Below are 24,364 nucleotides of genomic sequence, written 5' to 3' on the forward strand. Positions count from 1 at the left end.
ACAGAAAGAACAGAGAGAGTTCTAAAAATGAGTGACACAGACATAAAACGCTTCAAAAACTGTGGATGTTGTGGAAACAAGGTGCATGGGGAAAAGGAGCACTAACCTTCCAAAGGAAGGCAATGTGCTAAATGTGGTAAATGGAACCACTTTGCTAAAGTTTGCAGGACTGTTATTGGTAAGCAGTACACACAGTGAGTGACAGCCAAATGCCAGATAGAGACCCAAATGCAGAGGAACTGTTTATTAATTCATGTGTCACAGAAAAAACAGATTTCAGAGACTGAGCAAGCCTTTGCAGATATCGAGATAGGAAAATAGGGCACAGAGCTTAAGTTTAAACTAGACACTGGATCTCAGGTTAATGTAATTCCTCTGAGTGAGTATCACAGCTTGAAGGATGAGTGTGAGCTACAGCCCACTTCATGCAGACTGACCAGCTATGGAGGTGAGCAGCTCATTGTAAAAGGCACATGCGTGATGAAATGCAATTACAAAGAAAGTGACATGATGTTGGAATTTTACATTGTTGACACTCAAGCACCTCCAGTGCTTGGTCTAAAGGCATGTTTAGACATGGACGTCGTCAAGCTAGTGCTATCATTGACAGCACCAGTTGAGAAGCAGACAGTCATGGAGGAGTTTGCTGACGTTTTCAAAGGAATCGGACTATTCTCAGGTGAATGCACTATTCACCTTGACCCAGCAGCAACCCCTGTGGTTTGCCCACCAAGAAGGATACCCCTTGCTCTATGTAGTCACCTGAAGGAGGAGCTGCAGAGCGTGGGGAATACAGAAATCATCGTCCAGGAAACAGAACCGACAGAGCGGGTCAACGCGTTAGTAATGGTTGAGAAACCTTGTACTGGCAAGCTCAGAGTCTTTCTCGACCCCAGTGATTTGAACAAGGCTATCAAATGCCCTCACTACCCTCCAACAACGCTAGATGACATCATACCCAAGCTAGTGGGAGCACGTTACTTCAGTGTAATGGATGCACGATCAGGATACTGGACTATCAAGCTCACGGAAGAGTCATCTAAGCTAAGAGCATTCAACACACCATTTGGATGCTACCGATTTCTGCGTTTACCATTTGGTCTTATCTCAGCTCAGGATGAATTCCAGCGGAAGATCGACGAAACCTATGAAGGCCTCGATGGAGTAGTCACAATCGTAGACGACATCCTCATCTATGGCAGGAATAGAGAGGAACATGACAGGAACCTCTGTGCGATGCTACAAAGATCATGGGAGAAAGGGATCTGGCTCAACCCCGAGAAAAGCATAATCGGATCCACCGAGATCAGTTATTTCGGGCATCGCCTCTCAACTGATGGCATTAAGCCGGATCTAGAGAAAATCTCCGCCATCAAGAAGATGGAGCCGCCGAAGAACCACGCAAAGCTAGAGACAGTACTAGGCATGGTTAACTACTTAGCCAAGTTTGCCCCGAGCCTCTCCAAAATCAACGCACCCATGCGTCAGTTGCTCAAACAATCCAATGAGTTGCTGTGGGACAAAGAACATGACACAGCATTTCAGAAAATGAAAGACCTAATCACCAGAGAACCAGGACCAGTTCTTGCCTACTTCGACCCCAACAAAGAGCTCAGACTACAAGTGGATGCGTCAAAGTAAGGACTAGGTGCAGTATTACTGCAAGAAGGAAAGCCCATCGGCTACGCTTCCAAATCTCTCACACACAGTGAAATCAACTATGCTCAAATCGAGAGCTATATGCAATTCTGTTTGGATGTAAGCGTTTCCACCAGTACATCTATGGCCGACAAGTCATTGTGGAATCCGACCACAAGCCCCTCGAGTCAATCATGAGGAAACCACTAGCCGCAGACCCATCAAGGCTACAGAGAATGATCCTTCAGCTACAGAAGTACGACTTCACAATCATTCACCGTCCAGGCAAAGACATTCCTGTCGCAGACATGCTCTCCAGAAAGTCTCTTAGCTACCAGGACAGCAGCCTCAGTGAAGGCATGGATGTGCAGGTGCACATGGTGTACAACAGCTTACCTGTGAGTGACTCAAAACTGAAGGAGATCCAAGCAGGAACAGAGAAAGATGCACAACTCACACTGCTGAGCCAAGTCATACATGAAGGATGGCCTGAGGAAAGGAGGAAATGCCCTCAGAGCATATCTGAATTCTGGAACCACAGAGACGAACTGTCACAAATCAATGGAACCATCTTCAAAGGGGAGGAAATCATCATTCCTACCAGTCTCAGAGAAGAGATGTTGACCAAAATTCATGCTGGACATATGGGCATGGAAAAATGCAAACAAAGAGCATGTGACATTATGTTTTGGCCCAGAATGTGCAAATGCATTGAGGACATTGTCAGAAAATGTTCCATTTGTCTAGAACACCGCCCATCAAATGTCACAGAGCCCATGATACCTCACAGTATCCCAGACAGGCCCTGGCAGTGTAAGGGTTGGGGCTTCTTTAAACTGGTTTAAAGTAATTTTCCTGGTCTTGCAGTCTTTGCCTGAACTCAGACCAATTCCAATAATACCAATTTTAAAACAGCGGTTTCGAATCGCTACCCCACCTTCCAGTTCTGACTGCAGGGCTTATAATTATTGATATTAAAACAGACACGTAGTTTGGATGAGAGAAAAAAATCAAGTTTTATTAACTAAAAGAAACTATAATCAAAATATCAAACTATACCACACGAACACAGTAATTACAGTAAAACTATATAACAGGGGGTTGCAGACAGCGAAAACGAGGGATACAATGGCTCCAATGTTATTTAAACAATCTTAGCAATACCCTTAAATCACCATCCCTTAACTCCTGCTAGGTTGCCTTGTTGAGGAGTCAGAAACTCTGCTCACCTGTGATCCAGTGAAGTAAGAGGCCAGATAGCTTCTCAGCAGCTATCTCTTTACCTGGTCAGGTCCTGCTGTTCTGCCCTGCAAGGGCTGTGTGCAAAATTCCCTGCCCAAAGAGTCCAATACACAAGAGAAAGCTGTGATTGGCTAACTCAAAGTGGTTAGACTGGGTTAATGTGTCTTCCGGAGCTCCCTGGGCTGAAACAAAAGAGAATGCAACAGCCCTATTGTCCAGAATGCTAAGTGATTTAGACCCATTCAATTGTTAAATGTTTCCCATTCAAGGTACAAAAGTCTCTTCTGCAGTTTAGATGTATCCACTCGATATACAAACAAATGCTAATAGCATTCGATTGCTTTGTAAACAAAGCATTGTCCTTTGTCTTCGGCCATGTGGTGACAGCCATTTTTATCCCTGGAAATTTAAAAGCACAACGCCCAGGGATTCTTCAATCAAAAAAATTGATCTTCAGAACTGTAAATTATTGCGAATTCTTACAGCAGGTCGCGGCAACGGATCTGTTCACATGGAACAACGAGGACTACATAGTGACTGTTGATTACTACAGCAGATTTTTTGAACTGGACAAGCTTCACAGCACCACATCTGCAGCTGTGATCCACAAGCTAAAGGCAGCCTTTGCCAGGCATGGCATGGTAGAGACTTTAGTCTCAGACAATGGCCCCCAATACAAATCAAAAGATTTCGAGTCGTTTGCCAAAGCATGGGATTTCACACATGTCACATCAAGCCCACATTACCCTCAAATTAATGGCCTTGCTGAAAAAACTGTCCAGATTGCAAAAACACTCATGGACAAAGCCAAAGCGGACAAAAGAGACCCCTACATCAGTCTCCTTGAGTACCGCAACACTTCGGTTGACAACTTCAAGTCACCAGCACAGCTGTTGATGAGCCGCAGACTTCACTCAATCCTTCCAAGCACCAACCAGTAGTTGCAGCCAGAGGTCATCAGCTGCAAGCAAGTGCATGCAAAACTTGTACAGAGGCAGCAACACCAAAAGAGATACTATGACTGGTCAGCTAGACTACTGCCGCCACTACACAATGGAGAATCCGTCAGAATCCAGGAGCATGACTACTGGAAGCCAGCAGTCGTCATCCAGCCAGCTGACAGTGAGCGATCGTATCACGTCCGCACCCCAGAAGGACAGGTGTACCGCCGCAATCGCAGGTACCTCCTGAACACCAAGGAACAACACCATCATTCTGACGAGAGGGTCAGTTCAACAGAGTGTGATGAACAGAGCAATACACAAAACACATCATACTTACCTGAACCTAAACCTGAACCTGAATTGTTGACCAATTCAGGAGCATGCTCAGTTTCATACCACACAAGGTCGGGACGAGAGGTCAAGCCTAGAGGTATCCTTGACTTGTGAACTGTCAAAGGGTGTAGGCGGAATGCTGCACTAAAAAAAAAACTACATCGTTATTGAAACGTTGAGATGTTTTCAGTGCTAGTTAAATGCTGAGTTTACTTATATGTTTATGCTACTGAGAACATTATGCAGAAGAAAGGTTTAAAAGTAATGCACAACATTTTTCTTTTAAAAGAAAGGGGATGTAACATTTGCATAATGAATTATCATTGGCCCGCAGGCATCTGTAAGGACTACTATTGTTTGGAAGACCCAGGCTAGGGGTCCTAATGCCAGGCTTTTTCCAATGGTGCTGCTATGAGTAAGATCCGACCTAATGCTTAATAAAAGAATTAAAATGTAATACTCCGTTGTCCTGCAAGTTATTATTTTTGTACAAAGTGTGCAAAACAAGACATGGCTCAGTGTCAAATTTAGTTTTATAAAACTGTGAAGCACCTTGTGATGTTTTACTGCTTTAAAGATGCTATTTGTTGTGGTTGTTGCTGAGTGAGTTAAGAGCTACAGACCTCTATCTGAATAGGTGCTGCATAATGGTGCAACATCAATCATTGATCAGTGGAATCAGACTGATGTGTTTTTGTTGGGTGAGGTTATGAAGGCATATGGAGCAATGGTGGGTGAATGGAGTTGAGGCACAGATCAGCCAGGATCTCATTGAATGGCGGAGCACACCCGAGGGTCTGAATGGCCTCCTTCTGTTCCTATGTTCCTATAAGAGTTTTTGCAGGGGTGGACGCAGATGGAAATAAGGTCGGAATGTGGTAGGGGGTTACGGGGGATAAAATGAATGGTCAGAGATGGCCTTGTCAGTGATTGAGACCATGAAAGGAGTGAGGCCAGGAGAGACGGCAAAGGGCGTGATGGGTAGGGGTGTTTAAGGGGCAACAGGAGGGCAGTAAAATCAGAGGAGAAAAGACAAGGGGAGTTGAGCTGGAGATTGAAATGACCGAGGATGAGGAGTCACTGAGTGAAGAGGCTGAAGGAAGAAAGTAGAGAGGATATGTGGGTGAAAAATCTGGGGTGGCGGGCAATAGACAACAAGGATTTTAAAGGAGAGAAGAGTGGAACAAATGTCACAACGGGCCACTCTGATGTCACAACAGAGTGCTCTGATGTCGCAACGGACTGCTCTGATGTCACAACGGGCCGCTCTGATGTCACAACAGGCCGGGCACTGCTGACCCGGCTCCTCGTTGTGTCTTGTTGCCCCTATCAGGGAGAAGGCCGAGGAGCTGTGGCACTGAGTTTACTGAAAGTCTTGGGTCAGAACAACTTCCTGATGACATCATTAAGCAGCTTCAATCCCTGACACATGAAGATCCCAATTTGGGGCAATTCTGCTAGAAATGTCTGTCCAGCATTCTCATTACCATACCTTTTGTCACAAGTACTTTGAGTGTCTGTGATGCGGTGGGTTCTTTATCAGAACAAACAGCTGTTCAATCCAATATGGATGCCAAGGGTTGGGAATGTTGCCTTGTCCGTATGGTCTGTTTTTCAGGTCTGTATCTTCACCCCCAGCACCCACTTTAAACTGCCACAAAGAGCTGGCAGGACATATATGGGCTCATGACCCAGGGCCACATCACAACTGAGGGCTTATGTAACCTGGCCTCACAATGAAAACCATGACAACACAGAAACCCAGGGCTGGACAAAATACAGCAAAGTGCTACAAACTGTGCATTTCTGCATGAGATGAATGTTGTGACAGAGATAAAGGAGTCGATTTTCTGGCAGCTGTCGGGTGGCTTTTCATGCGGCCGGGGGCCTAAAATCGCCGAAAAAGCGGGTCATGACCCCCCCGCCTGATTCCCCGCCCCGTCCGACTTTCGGACTACCGTTTCTCTCCGACCCGCTTCAGTCCCGCCCGCCGCTGGCGGGACTGGCCATCGGAATAGTAATGATCAATTATCACCTTGTTTAAGCCGATTTTAGGGTGCCCTTGCGACTTTCAGGGGTTCCCCACGCAAAACACGCCTGTGGGGAACCCCGCTGATGAAACCTGGCGTGAAGCTTGCCGGCTTGCTAGCTGTCAGCTGCAGGTCAGGGAAAGCTGCGATTTAAAGGGACAGCATTTGTATGTTGAAGGACCTTGTTGTTGCAGGTTTGGGGCTACTTCTTCAAGGCTTGGGCACAGCTGTGGAAGGTTGGAGCCTCACACACTTCTCCAATGCGATCTCCTGGGAAGCCCCTCTCGCCACCCTCACTCAGCGCTTCCTCAGCGGAGGCATCTACGAGAAGCATGGGATGCCTTTTTTTCCTTCCCTTCTTGCCATTAGAGGATCTCCAGCAGCAGAGGCGGCAGCAGCAGAACCAGGAACAGCAGGATGAGCACCAGGAGCACCAGGCTGCTGCTCACTCACCTGAAGCTGCACAGGCCAGAAGGGGCCAGCGCTTGGAAGTGGCTTGAGAGCACCTTGCTGCGCTTTAGGGGGCCATGGGGACCTGTTTCTGCACTGGCAGTCCTACTCAGAAGGACTTCCATGAAGGTCTGGTTTCTCTGTTCAATAGATGGCCAACGCTGCTCAAGAGATGTCATTCTCTTATGAGCACTCACCATGTTTTCCGTACCCTGGCGAGTTATCTCCTCCATGGAGGTTACCAACCTTTCCATGGTGATGCGTTCCTGCGCCAATGACTCCACAAAGGCTCTGCTCATGGTCGCTATGGACTCCTCCATTCGCTCCACACTCGCAGCGACCCTGGAGACAAAACCTGCCAGAGACTCCTGCATCTGTGCATGGAGATCCATCACCTCTTCTCTTGCAGATGGACCCAGAGGCAGAGGGTCAACATGCAGCGCAGCTGAGCTGAGCTGGCAGAGTCCTGCGCCCTCCGATGAGGACTCTCCACTGCTGTCCCTGTCTCCAGAATCTGCTGAGGCTCACTTGTGAGCTGTGAAGAACCAGGTGACAACACTACTCTATGTCCCGAAGGTCCCCCCGAGGTGTGAGTGTCTGCGCTGGTGCTGGGTGCGCTTACTTCTGCTGATGCTGCGCCCTCAGAGGTTGGAGCTTCCTCTGAGGAGTCTGGCTGCACAGCCTCTTCCTCCTCCACAGTGGGGACGGGGGCTCTGGATGGTCCTGTGGGGGAGTAGAGGAAGGAGTTAGAGATGTGATGCCAAGGTTACATGCATATTCGAGTTGACATCTGCTGACACCTGCATCCATGCAGCCTTGGTCTCAGTGGGAGGCCTCTTCCTGCCTGACCTAGGGAAGAGGACCTCCCTGTGGGCCCTAACCCCATCCAATAATGCCTGCAGTGAAGCTTCGGCGAATTTGGAGGCAGCTCGGGGTCTGGCACTGGTCACAGCTGCTGCAGGCTCCTCTGCCATCCTGTATGGTTCGTTTGGAAGCCTTCAGAGGGTGCAATGCTTGCTATGGACCTTGAAAGCACCACGAATGATGACATCATACTGTGGGGCTTTCTGCCACGAATTGGACAATTAGCAAGGCTGCCCACATGCTGGGAATTAATTGGCCACTTGAGGGAAAATTGCGTGGAGCTGGCTGACACATTTTTTTGTGTGTCAGAAACCCCACATTCGGGGAAACCCGACCATTTCCCACACAAGCCGAAAATCGGGGCCAAAGTGTCACGGGCTAAAATCACAAATGGACAACCTGCTTAACAAGGTCCACCAGCAGATTTGTGTTTTGCTGGAATCTAATGGTGATCTTGCTGTGAAGAGCCAGACTGAGATCCTTCGCTGTTTTAGAGTTTGGCCCCAGCTTGTGCAGACAAAATGGTGGAATTTCTCCTATCTCGGTTCGAGGACGCTGACCAACAAATGAGAGTAGGAACACTCACTGTACTGAAGCACCTTATCACATCGGTCTCATCGCACTTGGAGAGGAAGCAGGCTCAGATTGTGGCTGCAATAAAACCAGTCCTTCTAGACAAGAGCAGCAATCAGGAGAAGAAGTGAAGGGATAATTACAAGTCCTAGCCCTTTCGGGCTACCCCAGATCAGGCTTATTTCCCAGATGTTCACCTTCAACTTAAGTACAAAGAAGGTTCACTCGGTTAATCCCGGGGATGAGGGGGTGGACATATGAGGAGAGGTTGAGTAGATTGGGACTCTACTCATTGGAGTTAAGAAGAATGAGAGGCGATCTTATTGAAACATATAAGATTGTGAAGGGGCTTGATCAGGTGGATGTGGTGAGGATGTTCCCAATGATGGGTGAAACTAGACCTAGGGGGCATAATCTTAGAATAAGGGGCTGCTCTTTCAAAACTGAGATGAGGAGAAACTTCTTCACTCAGAGGGTAGTAGGTCTGTGGAATTTGCTGCCCCAGAAAGCTGTGGAAGCTACATCATTAAATAAATTTAAAACAGAAATAGACAGTTTCTTAGAAGTAAAGGGAATTAGGGGTTACGGGGAGCGGGCAGGAAATTGGACATGAATCTATGTTCGGAACGGTCATGGCCCTGTGGGTAACGGAGCAGGCCCAGGGGCCGTGTAGCCTGGTTCTGCTCCTACTTCTTGTGTTCTAATTATGTGTTAGATTTCAGGAGATGGTTCTATTCCTGTTCCTGGCTGGGGTGGAGATCACGTTTTACAGAAGGTAAGTACTGTAGAAAATATAGGGACAGTGATCTCCTGGACGTGTTTTGGTTGCCTAGATGGGTCGGAGAGGAATTTCCCAGATTTTTTTCTCCCAAATTGGCCATTGGGTTTTTTATCTGGTTTTTCACCTCTCCCAGGAGATCACATGGGTTCAGGAGGGATGTAGAGTGAAAGTAGATTTGAGGTTAGGATCAGATCAGCCATGATCTTATTGAATGGTGGAGCAGGCTCGAGGGGCCGATTGGCCTACTCCTGCTCCTATTTCTTATGTTCTTATGTTCTTATAGCTGAATTCCATAAGACACTTATATGGGTCTAAAGGTTCAGGCTATCTCTCCCTAAAGGAAAGGAATGACTGAAGATGTTATCATCCTCCAGATAGCACTTTTAATAAGTTTAGCTAGACTGTAACCTTCCGGATATTATGAGGGTCCGGAATACCCCCCAAAATTCTGCAACTCCTTACAAAAGAGTGTACATAAATTGGTTTGCGAGTTTATACAGGAATACTCTTTGAGACAATTCTAAAATTATATAGTTTTATTTAAGAGCCGACATTCAGTTAACAGCTGTTGAATCAGTCGCAACATTAACAATTCAAAATATAGATAGCTTACATGTCTTAATTCTCAGAGATCCTTATTCTCAAATCTTTACTTCGTTACATTTCTTACTTATTTCTAAATCCAAAACATCCACCAAAATCAATTACTTTGATTACCCAAGACTCAAAGTTAAAAACTTACAGATGGTGCCTGTAAAGTTGAGAAACGCTTGGCCCGTTCAGCGAGTTCTGACTTTCTGTTTGAAAAGCTCTTATTTTTATACCCTTTTTGCAGTGGTTTATTCTTTGAAGTTCTCTGCTGATGTCAGCTAATTGTCTTTATTGATACTGTCTTTTGAATGCTTTATATTCTTACTGTCAATTCAACTATTGCATGCATAATTATGTCTCTACCTTTTGGTGTTCCAAAAACTATCATAAGAACAATATGACAGCTATGGTTTCTGTTTGATGCCATTCTTACAAAATACTTTCATTCAATTCTTAATATTGGCTTTACTGGTTTTTAGCAGACGTTGGGCTGGATTATGATACTGGAGGCGTGTAGGAGGCGGGACTACAACTTTTGGGGTTGTAGTCCCGCCTCCATTGAGTTGCGGCCAACCCATGCGATTTTCACTTGATTGACCTTGTTGAGCCCGCCCAGCGGGCTCAGCAGGCCAATTAAGGGCCACCCGGCAACAGGTGACGTCACAGATTGACATTTCATCTGTCAAGAGCTTTTGACAGATGAAATATCAGCGTTTGACAGCTCTTTGAAGCTGTCAAACACTGACAATCTGTACACTAAGTTAATTCCTTCCTCTCAGGCTGATTTAGAGCTCCCTCCAGAACAGGAAGCTGAATGCTGGAACTTTTGACAGCTCTCGGCTATTCTGCTTTCTGTGCCGGTGAGATGAGAGACTCCTGAGACCTGAAGGAAGGAAGGCTGCAAAGGTAAGTAAAGGTAAGTAAAACTTATTTAAACACTTTACACACACCAAACACATTTACCTCTGCACTCATGCACACATCACTCACCTGAACACCGGACATCTTGAACCCTCCAAGCCCTTCAACCTGATGGTCCACCTCACTAACTTGGCGTGGTTTGGCGCCATCGGGAATCCCACACTTCAGGGATAAAAATAGGGATTAGGCTAAAAACTGCCTGTTAACTACCTGTTAACAGGCAGTTAATTGGCACTAATCCCCTTCCCGCCTCGGGGAGGTGGGTCCCAGCACTGGTTGGGTATCCACCTCCTTTGAAACTGGCATGGAGGCGGGTTGGGGGCGGGATGGGTTCGTGCCCCCCGATTTTGCAATTTTACCCCCCTCACGCCTCCAATCCCGCCTCAACGGCCCAATGAAAATCGAGCCCGTTGATTCTCCTCACTGCTCCAAGTTCAATACAAACACAATGTAATTGCTTGGTGTATATATTGAAGTCATATCTTCAAAGTGTTCTTGTTGGTATCATATTTACTATATGTATAAATTAAAGACACTTTGACCAGAGTGTTTCATGCATTTCTAGCTATCTCAATTGGTTGCATATTTAATCGTGTTTCCTGTCTTCCAAGTTTAACATAAAAACTATTTGACCAGCAGGTGTTTCTTTTACTTGATATCATCTTTTCAAAGGCACATGCCTCTTTTAATGTTTGTATTTCTGTTCAACGTGTTAGCTTATAACACCTTAAACTGGGTCTTCTCATTGTGTTATTCCCAAACTCCAGACCTTTCGGAAGCGCCAAACTGCTATTTCAATCGGGTAATTGTTTTAGTATGTTTAACTAATTCCCATTTCAAAGCTTGTTTGGTTTTTACAACTTTGTTAAACAACTGATCTTTATCTCAGAAGCCTGTTTTCTGCTTACAGCCTGTGTCTCCGAGGCTTTCCAGCCTTTTAAACCCAGTATATCATGTATTAATAATATCAGTATTCTGTTCATATTATGGTGTATCTTTCTGAAACATGGCTTACTCCCTCACAGAAGCCCAGGCAATATGTGTTATGGCCCAGCAAGGTTACCTTGAGCCAGAGGGAGGAAAGACAATGGTGCAATTCCTCATCCAACAGTGTGCTGTACCCATTGGTTCAGGGACCCTGGTACCACCCAATCATCAGCCAGACCCAGTAACAGATGAAGAATTAGTCACACTGTGTGAAAAAGTGATGTGTTTTGTCACAACTGCAGTGAAGATGGAGGATATCCTTTGGCAATCCTTACTGGAGTTTGTTACTATGACCCAGTACACAAAGGCTTTAACAATAATCTGCAGTTGTTCTGCACATATTGGGTGGAAAAAACTGTGAGCCAGTAGTGAAAGCTTTTCCCTTATTTACAATAAAGATACCAATCTCCCTAAAGCCCGGGCGCTGCTGACCCAACTCCTCATTGTGTCTTGTTGCTCGTATCAGGGAGAAGGCCGAGGAGCTGCGGCACTGAGTCTACTGAAAGTCCTGAGTCTCAATGTCCACTCAGAATCATTGAGCTGGTGGAAAGATGAGCTGGCCCCATTAGTTGACCATTTACTGGAAAATTCAGAAGAGGCTCTGTCCCAATCGGAATCGGATAATAAATTATTGGCGGTCTTGTGCCTAGCTTTAAATATGATTGATGACGAGGAATGGACATGTCAGCTCGCTGATGAAATATCAAAACAACTCAACACCAACCATCATTCCACACAAGAGAAGGGCTTTCTATATAAATCTCTTGTGTCAGTGCTCCGCCAGACCCGCACTAGGAACGTAAGGGAGGAGCTTCACCAAATGCTACTGAGTGTGCAGCACAGTGAGAGTGCGGAGCGAGAGGGAGCAGCCCTTGCCATTGATTTCTGTGCCATTGCACATTTTGATGACATGCTCAGTAGCCTGGAGGAGTTTGCTAACTCCCACAGATTTAGGGTCAAGGCTGATGAGGAATCGGATAAAGTCAAGAACACACTGGTTCTGTGCTATGGGAACATGGCAGTCTGCGCACCTGAGGAACAATCAAGAGCCACATTCTACCAGCTCTTACTCATTTAATTACAAGTAGGCAGGGGATAAAGGCTGAATCCAGGGATCTCACACTAATGCTCAGCCTAATACAGACTGTGACTCAGATAGCCAGATCCCTATATATAAATCGCTGGAGACGTCCCATCAACTTTATTAGAAACAGGATGCTGTTGACAAACATGCAGGATCTTATCAAGGCCGAGCCACCAGAGCTGCTGCAGAGCCCTATTCGACAGTTAGCCATGGATGCCTGCACGTATCTTGTGAAACTACACAGTGAATCAAACCAAGCTGACACCTGCCAATTGATTTAAACCTGTCTGACCAGTACTTTTGGCTTGGTACCTCCAGAACTGAACAATGACGAGGACACAAATAATAATGCAAAGGAGACGGCCACGCTTTATACCCAAACCACAGATTCTCTGCAAAATCTTCTGAAGCAACAAGTATTACTTCAGGACCTGTCCCCTCAAGGACTTGAGGCCATTTTCAAACATGTAGAAGCCTGGATCAGTTCAGCAAAAGACTATGAACGAGAGAGAGCCATGGAAATGACCTTGGAGCTTCTGAACCTTTACTGGAGGAAGCTCAATGTTAGTAATATAGTGCCTGGAAATAACACAGGGACTCTGATTGGGCGACTGATGCCGCGCTGTGCAGACCTATCGCTTCCCGTTCGACAGATGGCCCTGGATACTTTGTACATAATCCTGGCCATTCATTTGTCGTGTGAAGGCACCAATCTGGCTCAGCAAATGGAGCAGTTAGAGGGACTGAAAAGAGTCAGAGAACAGCTCGTTAACCTTGACAATTCAGTCCTCTTTAACTCATGCACTCAAATCACAGAGGTCATTTCCAAATGTTTGCCCTATGACCAGTTGGGCAACTTACTCTTCATGGTCTTCAAAGGAATGTCTGACCAACACACCACTGTTCCAATGCAGCTGCTGTTCTCATGCAAACCACAATTAAACTATGAGGCAGTGAACTTGGGGACCAGGTCTCGGAGATAATTGATGAGCTGAGACTTCAATTGCAATCAATTCCTTATGAGCAGGTGAAACGTTCAGTTCTGCGTAGTGTAGCCATTCTGGCCTCAAACAATACAGCAACAGTTGTGTCCTGTCTCCTCACCTACCCCGTCCCTTTGGACAATTACGTCAATGATGTGGCAATCACTGACTGAGGACACAGAATGTGCCATGAGAACAATGGGCTGGACACACTGAAAAAGCAGTTGTCCTTTGGAATGAGCAGACCCTGTCCCGGCAGTGAGAACACGTCAGAGTATTCAACCCTTGAATCCCTGGTTGCCGTCTGTGGGCTGCAACAGATGATCACTAAGCCCGAGTCGGTAAAGGCGGTGACTGCATTATTCCTGATGTGCCTCAATAATTCCGAGACTCGATGTTAGCGAAACAAAACAAGGCTTTTATTAACTTAGAAAGTAACACGTAAGAGAGAGAGGTATCTTCCTTCTGGAGACTGAGGCCAGACTGAGCTAGCTTACAAAAGGGGCCAGGTATGGGCGGAGCCCTACACACACAGCACATTCCAGCACATTCCAATAAACAATATAATGAGGACTGGGGGAAGGGAAATGACACTGGAACCGACCACAGTCACAGGCAGTGATGAATGGAATATTTCATCACATTCACCCCTTCTATAGATTTAGTCTGTTCGGGGGTTTGATAGTCCTCTGCGACCGACGTGGCTGTTGTGGTGCCGCGGGTGTCAGCTGGATGTCCCCGGTAGTCTCCTGGGTCTCTGCCGGGGGTGCCGCCAGGGTTGTTGAAGGGGTAGTTGGTGGGGGTGCCGTTGGTCGATGTTCTTCCGGGGGTGATGAAAGAGTAGTGGGTGGGTAAGAGTTGCTGTGATCGTTGTTGCTGCTATTGCCGTGGTTGTTGTCGATGCTGGCTGGGGCGACGTCTTTTATGGACACGGTGTCCTCCCTTCCGTCGGCGTGCCGGACATATGCGTATTGGGGGTTGGCGTGGAGTAGGTGTACTGGCTCCATGAGAGGGTCTGTCTTGTGGCCCCTCACATGCCTTCGCATGAGTACCGGACCTGGGGTGGAGAGCCATGACGGCATGGATACGCCTGAGGTGGATTTCCGGGGAAAGACAAACATTCGTTCATGAGGCGTGGCATTAGTGGCCGTACACAATAGCGACCGTATCGAATGGAGCACATCCGAGAGGACTTCCTGCCAGCGGGAGATAGGGAGGCCCTTGGTCCTTAGAGCTAGAGTGACTGCTTTCCATACTGTCCCGTTCTCTCGCTCCACTTGGCTGTTACCCCGGGGGTTGTAGCTGGTGGTACGGCTCGTGGCGATCCCCTTGGACAGCATGTACTGGCGTAGCTCTTCACTCATGAAGGACGCCCCCCTATCCGTATGGATGTAGCTCGGCATACCAAACAGGCAGAACAGGCTGTTGAGGCATTTAATGACCGTGGCGCTGGTCATGTCTGGGCAGGGGAAGGCGAATGGGAACCGGGAGTATTCGTCCACAATGTTCAGGAAGTAAACATTGCGGTCGACGGACGGGTGGGGGCCCTTGAAATCTAAGCTGAGCCGCTCAAAGGGCCGTGTAGCTTTGATTAAGTGGGCTCTATCTGGGCGGTAGAACCGAGGCTTGCACTCAGCGCAAGTGCGGCAGTTCCTGGTCAGAGACCGAACTTCCTCAATCGAGTAGGGTAAGTTACGGGACTTTATGAAGTGGAACAGCCGCGTGACCCCTGGGTGGCAGAGGTCGTTGTGGAGGGTCTGTAGCCGATCCCCGGTGGCACTGGCACACTTCCCTCGTGAGAGGGCGTCAGGGGATTCGTTAAGGGCCCCTGGCCGGTAAATGATGTCGTACTCGAAGGTGGAGAGCTCGATCCGCCACCTAAGAATCTTATCATTTTTAATCTTCCCCCTCTGTTTATTATTGAACATAAACGCTACCGACCGCTGGTCGGTAAGTAGGGTGAAGCGTTTGCCGGCTAGGTAGTGGCACCAGTGGCGCACTGCCTCCACGATGGCTTGGGCCTCCTTTTCCACGGAGGAGTGTCTGATCTCGGGCCCTTGGAGGGTCCTCGAGAAGAAAGCTACGGGCCGCCCCGCCTGGTTGAGGGTGGCCGCCAAGGCGAAGTCAGACGCATCACTTTCCACTTGAAATGGAGTGTTCTCGTCCACTGCCTGTAGCGTGGCCTGCTCAATATCCTGCTTAATGCTTTTGAAGGCGGCGTGGGCCTCAGCAGAGAGCGGAAAAGAGGATGCTTTCAAGAGGGGGCGGGCTTTGTCGGAGTAGTTGGGGACCCATTGGGAATAATAAGAAAATAACCCCAGGCACCTTTTCAGGGCTTTGGGAGTGTTGGGCAGGGGCAGCTCCCGTAGGGGGCGCAATCGGTCGGGGTCTGGTCCGATTTCACCATTCTCCACCACGCTGCCTAGTATGCAGAGGCGCGTGGTGTTGAAAACGCACTTGTCCTCGTTGTAGGTGAGGTTGAGTTTTTGTGCGGTTTCCAGGAACCTCTCGAGGTTCGAGTCGTGATCCTGCTGATTGTGGCTGCAGATGGTGACGTTGTCGAGGTAGGGGAAGGTTGCCTGCAAGTGGTGGTCATCGACAATGCGGTCCATCTCCCTCTGAAAAACCGAGACCCCATTCGTCACCCCACACTCTGAGGAATTGGTAGAGGCGTCCGTTCGCCTCGAAGGCGGTGTACGGGCGGTCCTCTGGTCTGATAGGGAGCTGGTGGTACGCTGACTTGAGGTCGATGGTGGAGAACACCCGGTATTGGGCGATTTGGTTCACCATTTCTGATATGCGGGGTAGCGGGTAGGCGTCTAGTTGGGTGTACCTGTTGACCGTTTGACTATAGTCGATCACCATCCGTTTCTTCTCGCTACCCCTTACCACTACCACTTGGGCGCACCACGGGCTGTTGCTGCGTTCAATAATGCGCTCTTTCAGGAGCCTGTCTACCTCGGTCGTGATAAACCGCCTGTCCTCCCAGCTGTACCTCCTGCTTTTGGTCGCTATTGGCCGGCAGTTAGGGGTAAGGTTCGCGAATAGCGAAGGCGGCTTTACCTTCAGGGTAGCCAGACCGCACACTGTGAGGGGCGGCTGGGACCCACCGTACTTGAGCGTGATGCTTTGGTGGTTGCACTGGAAATCCAGGCCCAAGATCACGCTCGCACATAGGTTCTTCATGATTAATACTTTAAAATTATCGTATACAGTTCCGTTAACGCCCAATTGTACCGTGCAGTAACCCAGAATGGTCGATGTCTGGGTTTTATCAGCCATAGAGATGGTACCCTGAGCAGGGACCACCTTTAGGGAGAGTTGCTGTGCCAGTTCAGGGTGGATAAAACTCTCCGTGCTTCCACTGTCAATTAAACATTTAACCCGGCACCCGTTTACCTCGATGTCCACCATTGATTTGGATAGCGGGTGCGGCCTGGTCTGGTCCACTGTAACCGATGCCACTGTAGGGCCCTGATCGATACAAGATGGCGTCCACGCTGTCTGCTCAGAAGATGGCGGACCCCACGAGGTCGGGCAAGATGGCGTCCAAGATGGCCGCTCCCACGGCGCACACGCGGCGGTGGCGGGTTTTCCGGCGGGGTTCCCTCTGCACACCTTCCCGAAGTGCCCCTTCTTACCGCACTTAAAGCAGGTGGTGCCTTTCGCCGGGCACAGGTTTCTGGTGTGCTTTGGCTGCCCGCAGAAGTAGCAGTTGGGTCCCCGACGCGTCGCGGCTGTCGTAGGGCTTCTGGGGGGAGAGCAGGGCCCCGACGGTGTCGGGCTGCCGGGCGGGGAAGATGCCTTCCAAGATGGCAGTGCCCTCGGTGCACACGTGGCGGCGTGGACGGCGCGGGCTGAAGAGTAGGCGTCCGAGTTTCTCTGGGCCACATCCAGGGATCGCGCGGTGGCCGCAGCCTGTTTCAGGTCCAACCCCGTTTTTTCCAGCAGTCTTTGCCGGATGTAAGTGGAGCTGAGGCCTGTGATAAAGGCATCGCGAACAAGCTCGTCAGTGTACACTGCAGCTTTTACATCTCGGCACTTGCAGTCTTTGCCAAGCATTTTCAGGGTGCTTAGGAACTCCTCCACCGATTCCCCAGGTCGCTGTGCGCGAGTAGCGAGCAGATGCCTAGCATACACTTCATTCATAGGCTGCTGGTAATGCGCCTTTAAGATGTCGCAGGCGGCCAGGTACGTATCGGCGTCTTGGATGAGGGGGTAAACCCGGTGGCTTACCCAATTCCGCAGAATTCCGAGTCTCATCCTCGCAGCGTCCGTAGCGTCTTTGACGGCTGCGGAATTGTCCAGGAAGAATTCCATACACTCAAACCAGTGTCCGAAGCGTGCTGATGCATCCGGAGCATGTTGATCCAAATCCAAACGTTCGGGTTTCAGGAGTTGATCCATAGTGTTGAAAAATAAGTTAATAAAATTGATGTGCCTCAATAATTCCGAGACTCGATGTTAGCGAAACAAAACAAGGCTTTTATTAACTTAGAAAGTAACACGTAAGAGAGAGAGGTAGCTTCCTTCTGGAGACTGAGGCCAGACTGAGCTAGCTTACAAAAGGGGCCAGGTATGGGTGCAGCCCTACACACACAGCACATTCCAGCACATTCCAATAAACAATACAATGAGGACTGGGGGAAGGGAAATGACACTGAAACCGACCACAGTCACAGGCAGTGATGAATGGAATATTTCATCACAATTCCCACAGTTATTCAGCACCCTGCTCATTCATTGCAGCTCTTCCATTCATGTTTCTCTGCTCAATAGCTTTGCTCCTGGTGATAAATTCAACCAGAGACAATTCTCAGTTGCGTTTGAAACACCTAAATGTAGAGATGTGTGTGTGAACTGTGTGAGGACACTAAAGGACCTGCTGGCTCGGACAAACAATACAGAAGTAGCTACTTACATGGTGGACAGTGGAGGATGGGACCAGATGAAGAACCTCCGCATATTTGACAAGGGGGTTGTCTTGCTGGCCAGAGCAATGGTGCAATTTGCCGGCATCAGCCTGCCTGGCATTGTGGAAGAGCTGGCAGCTCAGATCCATACCATCCAAGACTGTCAGGCAGTCACCGTGGCTTCCTTCTTTGGAGAGCTATTAAAATCTCCACTGGTTTCACAGCTGCAGCTCACAGGCACTCTGGTGAGCAAATTGCTAAGTTGTTTGTGTGATGCTTGTCCAGTTGCCCAGTTGCTGTGTGTCAGGGGCCTGGGCAACATTACAATTGGAGCCCATTACTGGTCTCATCAAGTGATGGGCACAATGCTGAGTCTGCTGGGGACCAAGGAGAAGCAAGAGGAAGTGCTAACATTTGAGGTGCTGTCGTGCCTCTCCAACATCACTAAATTGAGAGGGAGCACCATCCAACCCTTTGTAAAGAAAATCCTCACCAGCATTCAACCACTCTTTGATGTTGAGTGTGATCTAGTGTGGGCTGAAGCGATCAACATGTTGGGGAACTTGACCAAATGTGGATTCGGAGGTTCCAGTTACTTCTTCTACCAACTGATCCATTCCAACCTTGTGCGTTTGTTGCTGCACCTGGATGGAAAGAGTGAGGAGGTCACCAGGTCTTGCAGTTTAACACTGCAACTGGATGTCCCCCTCATTGGATCAGCCAAGGCTTCCTCATTAATCAAAAACTATCTAGGGGAGCCTAACGGGAACTACATGGATCTCCTAAGAGACCTTTCACGAAAATTGGTTGAAAATTTCCCCAACAGGATCACTTCCTACGCCATGGATTGCCAGCCCTTCCTCCACAACCCCCAGAAGCAGCTCCGAGCACATGCAGCGGCCTTTTCAACTTTACTTCCCCAGCAGTCAGAACGTGTCCGATCCGCCCGGAGGCTCACCTGGTGGAACAGCTGCCTAAGGAATTGCTGCTGTCACCGTCAGAATGAAGTTTAAACACACAGGCCCTGATCGTCCTCCACCTCCTCGTCTTTGCATCAAACTGATCAATTTTCCAACATAACTTGTAAATATGTAAATTCATGAATTGAAAATAAATATATCCTGTTATTGCAACTCTTGGTCGATCTTCAAACAGTGCAGGTTCTGTGGCTATGTGACTGGAAGAGTGTAAACATACTCACACACACACACCCTCACCCTCACACACACCCTCATCACACACACACTCTTTCACACACACACCCTCAAACACACACTCACCCTCACACACACACCCTCACACACACACCCTCACACACACACCCTCACACACACACTCCCTCACACACTCACCCTCACACACACACCCTCACACACACACCCTCACACACACACCCTCACACACACACCCTCAAACACACACTCACACACACCCTCAAACATACCCTCACACACACACTCACACACTCCCTCACACACACCGTCACACAAACACTCCCTCACACACCCTCACACGCACCCTCACACTCCCTCACCCTCACACACACACCCTCAAAGGCACCCTCACACACACACGCCCTCTCACACACACACCCTCACACACACCCTCTCACACACACAGACATCCTCACACACACTTCCTCCCTCACACACACACACACCCTCACAGGCACACTCCCTCACATACACACTCACACAAACACTCCCTCACACACCCTCACACTCACACATACTCACCCTCACAGACACCCTCAAACACACACTCACACACACCCTCAAACACACACCTTCACACACACACTCCCTCACACACACACCCTCAAACACACCCTTACACACACTCCCTCCCTCACACACACTCCCTCACTCACACACACTCACACCCACACCCTCACTCACACACCCTCACCCTCACACTCGTATTGGAACCGCTCTTAGCAAAATCACAAATGACATCCTATGTGACGGTGACAAAGGTAAACTATCCCTCCTCATCCATCTTGACCTGTCAGCAGCCTTTGACACGATTGACCATTCCATCCTCCTCCAACGCCTCTCTGCTGTTTTCCAGCTGGATGGGACTGCACTCGACTGGTTCCATTCGGATCTATCTAATCGTAGCCAGAGAATAACCTGCAATGGCTTCTCTTCCCAATCCTGGATCATTACCTCTGGTGTCCCCCAGGGATCTATCCTGGGCCCCTCCTATTTCCCATCTACATGCTGCCCCTCGGCCACATCATCTGAAAACACAGCGTCAGTTTCCACATGTACGCTGATGACACCCAGCTCTACCTCACCAACACTTCTCTCCACCCTCCACTGGCTTTAAATTGTCAGACCACTTATATGATGAGCAGAAATTTCCTCCAACTAAATATTGAGAAGACCGAAGCCATTGAACTGAATTTTCCGGGGGGGGTCAGTGGGCACGATCAGTGGCGGGTCGGGTGGGAAATTGTTTTTTTCCCCAGTGGGTCGGGACCCCGTTGTGAATCCACCACCACGCGCCTTTCCCCGATGTCGGGTCTGTCAGCGCTGAGCAGACTCGACACGCAGCGGCGAGTTCACAGCGGAGGACCCAATTCAAGTAATTAGTGGCTTGTTTAGAGCCACTTAAGAATGAATTTCAGCTCACTTTCTGCATTTGACAGCTTGCCCGCGGGGTCCACGCTGGTCGTGGACCACGTCTGTCAAGCTGAGGTGGGAGTTCAGTGGACATTGAATCATCTGTTGAGTTGACAGCTTCAAATGTACAGTAAAAGCGCCCACCTTACAGAGATATCTTCCCTCAGCCACAAACTCTTCCTCACTGCATTTCCACAACAGATTCAACATGCTGCAAGTGTTTCCATCCAGTCTGCCCTCATTACCAATGTTCCTCTAATTTTTATTTGTACTGAGTGCACCACAAACTCCTCTGGGCGACTTTTTTGTCCCTGGGCAAATTTTACAACAACAACAACTTTCATTCACCTGAGCCAAATGGACAGCCAAGGGATGGAGTCCGGGATTGTTTAAAGCGTGTCCTAGCAACCGTGTGCACCCTGAGTAAGCTTGTGAGTGCTCGGGAAGGATTCAAAGACATTGACAGACATTACTGCACGCTGCCGCTCTGCCTTGATGCCACTGCCCCTCGAGTCTTTGATTCAATTCTCTCTGGACTACGCCACAAAGCAACCTATTGAATCACAGAAAATAGAACAGCATAGAAGGAGGCCAATCGGCCCATCGAGTCTGCACCTGCTCTCTCTCGCAGAGCAATCCAGTTTGTCCCACTCCCCCGCTTTTTCCCCATATCCCTGCAATTTTTCCCCCTTCAAGTATTTATCCAATTCCCTTTTTAATTCCCTCAAGCAGTGCATTCAAAATCCTAACCACTCGTTGTGTAATAAAGTTTTTCCTCCTGTTGCCTCTGGTTCTTTTGCCAATCGCCTTAAACCTGTGGCCTCTGATTATTGAGCCTTCAGCCATTGGAAATAGTTTCTCTTTATTTACTCTATCTGAACCCGTCATGATTTGAAACACCTCGATCAAATCTCCTCTTAGCCTTCTCTGCCCTAGCTTCTCCAGTCTATCCACTTATTGGCCCAGAAATTCGGGTCTCCACGGGTGAGTACACATGGGGTACTCACCCGTAGGCCCAATGGAAGTGCCAGTTTCCTGCATGCACTGTGCATGCGTGGGAAACCAGCACTTCCGTTCCCCTGAAAGAAGGGGTTCAGAGTTCGAACGCGTGCACGGGAGAGGCTGTGCGTGCGCATCGAACTTCATTTTTTTTTGCAGGTTTTCCCGGGAGGGTAAGTCTGCAGAAGTTACACATTTAAAAAGTAGGCGTAAGGCCTGCTTTTTACAAGGTAAGTGGTGAATTAATTAAAATTAAAACAGTTTTTCCACAGGTTTATTATTTTTAAATACTTTAAAGCAAGGTAAGTTTATTTTTAGCCCCGTTAGAAAATAAAATTACTTTTTTCAAAAATTTAAATTATTGTTTAAAATAGTTATTTCATGTAATTTATAGTTTATTTAAAAAATGTGATGTTTTTTAAAAATGTATTTGAAGATTTAGTGATGTTTTGGGGCCGTAGTATTTATAAGTTTTGACAGCTCTTACTGTCAAACTTATGAATGGGCATTCCCTGCTCCGATTGGCTCCCTATGGCCCACGTGATCCCAGGGGATGCATCAAACTAACTGCGCCCCTGGGATACGCAAGCACTGCGCACCGACAGCTGGACCAGGCCCCGGATCGGAATTCCACGGGGGCACACAGCTCAACGGCCGGCATGCAAGGTAAGTGCAGGTCGGGGGCTTGCACCCGCGGGAAGCCCCTGACCCAAATTTCTGGGCCATTATTCTGCATTCTTAAATATAATATTTGTCAATAGACCTGTCAATGCCCTGTTCATTTTTCTCCTTTAATGCGTAATGTTCACTCACTCTTTTTAGTTTTGTTGAGCAGAAAGTCCCTTTCAGTCCAGCTGGCCAGCCCTGAAGTTACAAAAATACAATCCTGTCCTGTTAAGATGATTCAAGCCTCAGGATTTCTAACGAGTGATTTTTGGTCAGGGTGGGGAGGGAGGAGAAGCTGCATGGAGTGATCCCAAAGACTGGGGATGGAAAACCATGCCAGAGGGTGTCTTGTTTTGCACAGTTTGTACAAAAATAATAACTTGCAGAAGTATTACAGTTTAACTCTTTATTGAAGCATTAGGTCTGAAATTACTCATAACAGTACAGTGGGGAAAAGATGGCGTTAGGACCCCTAGCCTGGATCTTCAAAACAATAGCAGTCCTTATAGATGCCTGCAGGCCAATGACAACTCAGCAAGTGATCACATGTGAATATAATAGATATTCCTTACAGATGCCTGCGGGCCAATGATAATTCAATATGCAAATGTTACAAGGGGGGCGGGGGGTGCTTCCTGACAGGGGAAGAAAGTATTAGAAAGGTGGAGGGTATTGTTCTCAATAAGGATTTGGGATATGTGACCTTCAGACTGTTTGCCACAAGGTCCTAAGGTAGAGAGGCTCTGCTGGAAATTACATCCCAAAATGAGCACAGAAGCTCAAATTCAAGTAACAAACCCAGCACAAGATGTCAGAAAGACCCACACCCAAAATGAAGAGCTTCACTTGATTATCTACCCGAGACCATCAGCCCTCAAAACCCTTGCCCATAATTAGAGGCAAAATCTCAACTTCAATGTTACAAACACAAACTTTAGCAAGTCTGTTTTATGGAGGGAGCACTTAAAATATGAAGCCGATAGAACTTGAGAGAGAGAGAGAGAGGGGGAAGAGAGAGGGCAGAGAGAGGGAGAGAGAGACAGGGTAACAAAAAGAATTCGACCCAACACAATCGCCGCTAAGCAAAAGGAAAAATATCTGACATATTGGACAGAAACAACAAAAACCCAAAGCAAACTCAATTGCTACTTGGCCCTAAACAGACAATACAACATAGCTGATTACCTGACCATGGTAAAGGATAACAAACTGAGAAGAACCTTGACAAGGTACAGACTTAGCGAACATAGCCTAGCGATCGAAAAAGGCAGACACAGGCAGACCAGGCTGCCAAGAGAGGACAGGATATGCTCTCACTGCAGTCAGGGAGTAGTGGAGACAGAGATGCGCTTCCTCACAGCCTGTGAAAAATATCAGGGCATCAGGGAGAATTTCTACCAAAAATTCTCACAAATATGCCCTGAATTCAGAAATCTGAATGACAACCAAAAACTCCCATACCTACTGGGAGAGGAGAGAAGCTGTGTAACACTGGCGGCACACTATGTTACAGCTTGCCATGAACAGAGGGACAACCAGTAAACTAAGAAAAGAGTATATATAAAAAATGCGAATGTATATTTATACACTCAGGGATATACCTGTTTATACAATGTATGAATAGAACTGCGTTTATGTGTTCAACCATAAATGTATTTTGATGCTTTGGCAACATAAGATGTACCTTATCATGCCAATAAAGCGATTTGAATTTGAATTTGAATTGAGAGAGAGAGTG

At 47.9% G+C, this 24,364-nt stretch overlaps 1 protein-coding gene across 1 annotated transcript; it reads left to right on the top strand.

Moving 5' to 3' along the window:
* The first annotated feature begins 12,584 nt into the window (after nt 1-12,584).
* LOC147124794 (maestro heat-like repeat-containing protein family member 1) lies at nt 12,585-19,347 on the top strand. The gene is made up of 3 exons (XM_085984798.1): nt 12,585-12,640; nt 12,734-13,408; nt 18,201-19,347. Exons 1-3 carry the CDS (start codon nt 12,585-12,587, stop codon nt 19,345-19,347), a joined length of 1,878 nt encoding a protein of 625 aa, XP_085840924.1.
* Nucleotides 19,348-24,364: the final 5,017 nt, after the last annotated feature.

This window comes from Somniosus microcephalus, chromosome 1 (genome assembly GCF_052327205.1).
Source record: "Somniosus microcephalus isolate GS21.2 chromosome 1, FLI_Smic_1.0, whole genome shotgun sequence".
NCBI classification, from domain to species: Eukaryota; Metazoa; Chordata; class Chondrichthyes; order Squaliformes; family Somniosidae; genus Somniosus; species Somniosus microcephalus.

Excerpts from the sequence above, each read along its gene's own strand:
- LOC147124794 (XM_085984798.1), top strand. The coding sequence starts at position 12,585 with ATGCAGGATCTTATCAAGGCCGAGCCACCAGAGCTGCTGCAGAGCCCT. Across the intron at positions 12,641-12,733 it reads CTGCAGAGCCCTATTCGACA|TACTTTTGGCTTGGTACCTC; the intron begins GTTAGCCATGGA and ends CTGTCTGACCAG. Across the intron at positions 13,409-18,200 it reads GCAGTGAACTTGGGGACCAG|CTTTGCTCCTGGTGATAAAT; the intron begins GTCTCGGAGATA and ends TCTGCTCAATAG.